The 6,742-nt window shown below is 39.6% G+C and overlaps 1 protein-coding gene across 1 annotated transcript; it reads left to right on the forward strand.

Moving 5' to 3' along the window:
• The first annotated feature begins 3,793 nt into the window (after window positions 1–3,793).
• On the forward strand, window positions 3,794–6,177 carry LOC5516634 (39S ribosomal protein L15, mitochondrial). Its single transcript, XM_032386405.1, has 4 exons — window positions 3,794–3,931; window positions 4,453–4,610; window positions 5,215–5,368; window positions 5,619–6,177. Exons 1-4 carry the CDS (start codon window positions 3,833–3,835, stop codon window positions 5,919–5,921), a joined length of 714 nt encoding a protein of 237 aa, XP_032242296.1. The 5' UTR covers window positions 3,794–3,832; the 3' UTR covers window positions 5,922–6,177.
• Window positions 6,178–6,742: the final 565 nt, after the last annotated feature.

Genomic DNA, 6,742 nt, shown 5'->3' on the forward strand with positions numbered 1-6,742 from the left:
ACTTGTGGTTTATTGTAGAATACGTTTCGAGCGGAAGGGCAACTATTTTGTGAGACACCCTAAAAGATAGCAGCATCGGAAAAAATCCTAAAACACCCCCCCAAGAGATAGCATAGAAGACAGGTCGATCTCCTCCGTCTACTTTTCTGGAGAGCCCCCCCCCCCCCCCCCACCGGAGAGCATGCCCACTTGGAAAACTAATTTGTATACCAACAACCAACTTACAGAATCAGTCAGTATAAAAAGAAGTATTTTCCAAGGTGATTCTTTCTCGCCACTTCTTTTTGTCATCACCATGTTTACAATGGTGCGCTCATAAATGATTTCTCTCCTTTTTTTATGCATTTTAATGTTCCTCTTCACAGTTCTTGATCCCCTTAGACAGATTAGGGAGGATCGGATGGGGATCCAGGACACCGTTGTCGCGTAATCCTCCCCTTTCTTTGCGGCGTTTAGCTCGGCCAGCCTACTATGGTATCTCTCACATTCCTCGCCCATTCCTCCGGTGGTGGTGGTTGAGGTGGGGGGATCCAGGTGGGATATGGTCCTTGTGGATCCGTCCTTGTTAGAGGCATTTTGTTTTTACCCGATAACGCTTCATCGGGTATTTATATTTTCTTTTACCCGATAACCTGATAACGCTTTATCGGGTATTTATATTTTGTTTTACCCGATAACGCTTTATCGGGTATTTATATTTTGTTTTACCCGATAACCTGATAACGCTTTATCGGGTATTTGTATTTTGTTTTACCCGATAACGCTTCATCGGGTATTTATATTTTGTTTTACCCGATAACGCTTTACCGGGTATTTATATTTTGTTTTACCCGATAACCTGATAACGCTTTATCGGGTATTTGTATTTTGTTTTACCCGATAACGCTTCATCGGGTATTTATATTTTGTTTTACCCGATAACGCTTCATCGGGTATTTGTATTTTGTTTTACCCGATAACGCTTCATCGGGTATTTATATTTTCTTTTACCCGATAACGCTTCATCGGGTATTTATATTTTCCTTTACCCGATAACCTGATAACGCTTTACCGGGTATTTATATTTGAAATAACTTTTACCCGATGAAATGTTACCGGGTATTATGCTTTTAATCTACTCCAAATTCATCGGGTATTAATAACCTTTACCAGATACCTTTTATTTATACCTGGTGGTCCTAAAGTCCAATTGATCCGTTATTTTTTGGCATGTTTGTTTTCGGTGAATGAAAGACCTATCATATCATGAGATCATGCCGGGGTGTACGCACGACTACATGAGGAAATTCAAAACTCACATAATATTGCTTTCACATCCTCTTAATATTTTGCATTGGTAGTAGAAGGGTTGTTCGAATGTATTACTCAGTGTGCTTTTGTCATTCCATCTTCTCGGCCAAACCGGCTGCCTAAAATGTGTCGGTAAATATTCGCTCGTGTGAACAAGGATTTCGTGGTGAAATACATGTTTGGTTGTCAGATGAATATTAATTTTTAGGGGTGATGTTTACCGGAAATGAGATTTATAGTGCCGGAGTCATGTGTCGGAACCGCAAAATGTTAAGAGCGTGATGGAAGGTCAAAAGTTTGGTTGATCTGAGCAAAGCTGTGCTATGTTTATGCTATATTCCTTTCAGTAGCAATTTAAAGTTGTGTATTTGTTTTGGATTCTGTTTATGGGTTTAACGCCGGGTAATGTAATAAATAGAAGTATTGTGTTGGAATTTAATATTTTTAAGTTACGTTGTTTAGAAATCGAGCCGCTGTTAACCTTTATTATGCTTCAAGAATTGCAAGTATTTCTTCTGCTTTCCCTTTGTCCATTACTGCAATTCCTTGGGGTTGATTTCGGGGACCCCTCGGTATCGTTTCGGGTCCGAGGATCAGTTGGGGTACTTTTGGGGATCATTTCGGGTCCTGGGATCGTTTCGGGTCCTGTACAAAACTAGCAATTGCCCTCTCATTAAGTACCTGAGTATCCTCAACTATCAATGACTGGAGTTAATGCTTGATGTATGCAAGGATTCAGTAAGGAGATAATAAAAAGTGAGTGAATGCGAACTGAGAATCCTATGTATGTATTGGGTTGGTTTTAAGAGAGCAAAATTACTCAACAAACAGGTCATACGGTAGAAGGGAGCTTCTGGCACAAAACCGTCAAGGTTGGCGCCGTGTCATTCGAAACGGTGCTGCGGCATGCGAGGCAAATTGGACAGCTGCCGCAGAGGAGCGTAGAGCCGCCAGAAAGTCTCAAGATCCCAAAGCTGCAACAATACCATGCCCTCAGTGCCCCAGGCTTTTCCGTGCACAGATTGGCCTTATTAGCCATCTGCGCACCCACAAGCGTCCTTAGTCCCGCTCAGGATGACGGTGAAAATGAAAAATTGAACACGATGGTCCTCGTCGTAGCGACGGACAAACAACAAACACAATTTTTTTTCCTGTAAATAAACTTGTGAACATTATTGGTGAATCAAAATTGTTAAGTACTTGTTGTTATTTATTCCTGTATCTTTTTTTTTCCTCTGCAACCTTTATTTTATTTTATTTCATATGAACTAGTCAATTGAAACCCCCAGCCATATGGTCCCAAGGACCATCGGTCTTCGCCACATCGCCATGCTGCTTGCCACACTCTGATATATGGAATTGCTTGCTACAGAAGACCCCAAACCCCCAGGGTGGGGACAAGTCTTGGAGTCAAAAACTGTCAATTCCACCACCCCCTTGGGTTAGATTCTCGTTCAAAAGTGCTTTAGCTCCCACGTTAACCCCACACTTCCCCGGGAAACAACGCAAGAAACAGACATGCAGATTTTTTTTGAGACATGAATCTTAGTTTCCTCCTGGTTGCTATTGACAAGGTATAAATCAACACGCTGAAGTTTCGAGCGTTAGCCTTTCGTCGGAGCAAACCGAGTTGTTATTGGTCTGCAATTCCGTCAATTCTGCCGCTGTGGATTTTGTATACTTGCATGGATTTTTTTATACTTGCATGGCTTTTTCATACTTGCATGGAATTTGTAAACTCACGGAATCTTTACTTACTAGCAAAGTTTTTTGCATACTCTTGTGAATTTGTATACTTGCAATGATTATTTAATAGTTGCACGGATAGTTTGGCATGACTTGATTTGCAGATTGATACTATATATAGTGCGAAAATGAATTTTAAAACGTTTGGCGCCTGATACCTGTTCGAGCTTGTTTTTCTTATACTTTTCTCGCTGTATGTCATAAACATCAGTTTAAAAAAAAGAGTTACAATACATTCTTGCTACACTACGAAAGAAGTGATAACCGGAGCATGGCGTTTTACAAAAATTCGGGACCCTGAGCTCGCGTTTAAAAATCAGAGACTCCGAGACCGTGTAAAAACAAGAGGCTCCCAGACCCCTAAATCTTTGGAAAAAACGAGGCTCCGAGACTTTCGTAAAAAAACGCCGAAATTCCGAGACTTAGCAAAATTTTTGCGAGATTAGACGCAGAGAATAATTAAAACACGAATACATGTAGCATATTTCCGAATAAACATGACCTTTATATAGATGGTTGATCAATAAAACAGATTTGTCGGTTAAACTGCATTGAATGCACTGAGTCTCTCACAGTGATTGTATATTAAATCATATATTCATGAGCAAAGCAAAAGTTAAAAACCGTGATTCGTGCAAGCTTCTTTTTTAAATTCATAAATCGTGAAAGCCTGAATTTTTTTTTCATGATTCACCACCCTGTTCTCTACGCCAGGCGATTGTTCTTATGGCAAAATTTCCGTACGTGGGCAACCTGTGGAGAGGAGCTGGGTACTAGTCAAAGCGCCGTGTCCAAGATGGCGTCGTGTTATGTGCAAAAGAATCTTGACGCGTTGAAAAAGCTCCCCAGAGTTGCTCTCAACAATATACGGGATCTTCCGGAAGCTTTTATTACGGTAAGATCTTGTGTATGTTTTCATGTACAGAGAGCCCTTGCATTGACCTTAGCCGTAAATAAATTGTAACGTGTTAAGTCAGATCTACATTTCACGTCCACTTTATCTTTAATCTTTAATAGTAGTCGATTGACAGTCAACCGGCTTCGCGACTACGCGTCAAGCCTGCATGTAAGCATGGGTAAAAAACACTGAAGCGCCTAGCTGCATATATTAGCCACCGCTACTGTGTCTAAGTCTGAAATTATGCAGTGGCAAATAAGTGTATGCAGCTAAGCGCTTCAGTGTTTTTTAACCCATGCTTAGCTGCGGGCTTGTCATGTAGTCCCGAAGCCGGTTGAAGACAACCTTTTGTCAAACGACTGTATTCTTGTATTGTTGCATTTTCATTGGTCTCAAATCCTGTCTTTTCTGCCCCTGTTATCTAAAAACCTATCTCCCGGCCCAAAACACCAACAAATGATTTTGCACTCTTACCGATCCATGAGTCACCGCATTTAGGGAATTATAATTATTATTAGCATCGCCGCAAAGGTAGAGGTCCTGGATCTGGGCGTGGTAAAACGGCAGGCAGAGGACACAAGGGTCAAGGTCAGCGTGGAACCAAGCCTCGTCTGGGATTTGAAGGAGGGCAAACCCCATTTTATCTCAGAATACCAAAACATGGATTCAAAAATAAGTAAGAGTTTATTGAATAGCTTGCTGTGGTGACATGACCGAAAAACCTGGAAGATGCGCAATTCCAGATAGAGAGAGAAGACACAATTGCTTACGATGGCTATAAGTTCCTTGTTCTGCGGACTTATTTTCAAACCACAAATAACGTGAGGCCGAAATGCACATAACCAGATTTTGGCTTTTAAAGATCATTTTTCCTTGATCATCATTGCCCTGTGCATCATTTCAGGGACGAAAAGCTCAAATTTTAATGACACTTTACAAAAAGTCGCATCAATTTAAAATAAGTCGCACTTGATATTTTGTTTGCTATAAGTACTCAGAGAAATTCTTATTCGCCTTATTTGATGTGAAATGGACTTTTTGAAGCGTCATGTCATGTTTTCCCGTCATGTCTGCTGTGGTACCTCAAGCCATGATGTCTCTGATTGAATACAGATTAATTAAACTACATGATTGACCACAAGCACTGCCAAGTTTAATTCTCCTTTTAGAACTCCCTGAGGGGACTGGTACTAGACCCATATGTGACTAGTGTTATGCAATACACTACACTTTTTTTGGGGGAATTTGATCACAGTGTATTTTTTAATGTTCATTTTCAGATTTGAAAAGGTGTATGAACCTTTAAACCTGAATAGGCTACAATATCTGATTGATAGCGGCCGACTCAATCCAAAGGAACAAATTACTATGCATGAGCTATGGAAGACAGGAGCAGTTGGCAAGATCAAAGATGGAGTCAAGCTACTTGGCACAGTGAGTCTGCCACATCAAAAAAAGCATTGCCAAGCAAAACTTAAAAATTGTAGAGATAAAAGATGCAAATCCTCAGTCGTAAAATGTGATGTCAGGCTAGGCTGTCTATGCAAATTGAATTCCGTGAATGCCATTTGATCAGCTGCTATGTCCCGATCATTGGCAGAAAGCTTGAATTAATGTTCAAAAAAGAAATTTCTAACAGGTTTTTTAGGGTATACCATAACCATATATTTGTGTCTTATTCAAGGGTAATGAGTGGTTTCAGGCTAAAGTCGACATAGAAGTCAGTAAAGCTTCCAAGACAGCCATTGAAGCAATTGAGCGACAAGGAGGCAAAATCACATGTGCACATTACAATAAACTTGGACTAAGAGTTCTACTGAAACCTGAAAAATTTGAGGGAAAGCCTATTCCTCGTCGAGCTCATCCCCCATCAAAATTGTTGCCATATTATAGCAGTGTTGAGCACCGGGGCTACCTTGCTGATGCTGAACAGGTTGAGAAAGCTAGATTAGAATCAAGAAAGAGCAAAGAGTCTGAAGTTGATTGATTATAATAAAATGAACCTTGTTGTGCTTGTATTGGGTTTAACTGATCTCTTTTGTTTTGCGAGTGTGGGAATCATTCTTCAGAAATGAAACCTGTTGGATATGGTGCTTACAGTAGTAGGGTGATAGGTAATTGTCACAGCAATTTTCTTGCTGCGTTAACACAAGTATATACTTTCATGATGAAGAGTGGTTTTAAGCATTATTTCAACACTTTGAAAACAGTCAAAATCGAATAAAGTGGAATATTTAAAATAACTATCCAGGTTTGTTAAATGACCTTTGCATAGCTGTCAACTCAACTTGGACAGAAATCTTGTAAAATCAGGTGAAATACAGTATTGAGTGAAAACACCCAATAAAGGCCAATGTGGGTAAATACAGAGAATGTATGAACATTCCCACAAAAGTTAGGCTTGTGATGAGGTCCAAAATCTTGTGACACCCACCTAATGATGGGGAGTTGAGAGCTATGCCTCTCATCTTTCAGATGAATACAATTTTTTGGTTTGGATGTCTCTCATTCAGGGGATGTAAATGGATTGAAAATGGTACTTTGAGGTTTAAGTTAAGGCTGTACTTTTACTTGAACCTTGAAATTGCATAATTAAATAAATCCAACTACTAGATCCTTTATCAAATCCCTCAAAGATAATTTTTGTTACTCTTATTTTTTGTTGCTCTTATATTTTTAACCTTTAAAGAAATTTACAAGTGCTAATAGTGCTTTGAAGAAATAAAATCCTATTAATACATTATATAAAGGAAACATGGACGCCTGTTGTCAAACTATGTTTTTATTTCATACGAATTTGAATACAAT

Source organism: Nematostella vectensis, chromosome 4 (assembly GCF_932526225.1).
Source record: "Nematostella vectensis chromosome 4, jaNemVect1.1, whole genome shotgun sequence".
In the NCBI taxonomy this organism is placed as follows: Eukaryota; Metazoa; Cnidaria; class Anthozoa; order Actiniaria; family Edwardsiidae; genus Nematostella; species Nematostella vectensis.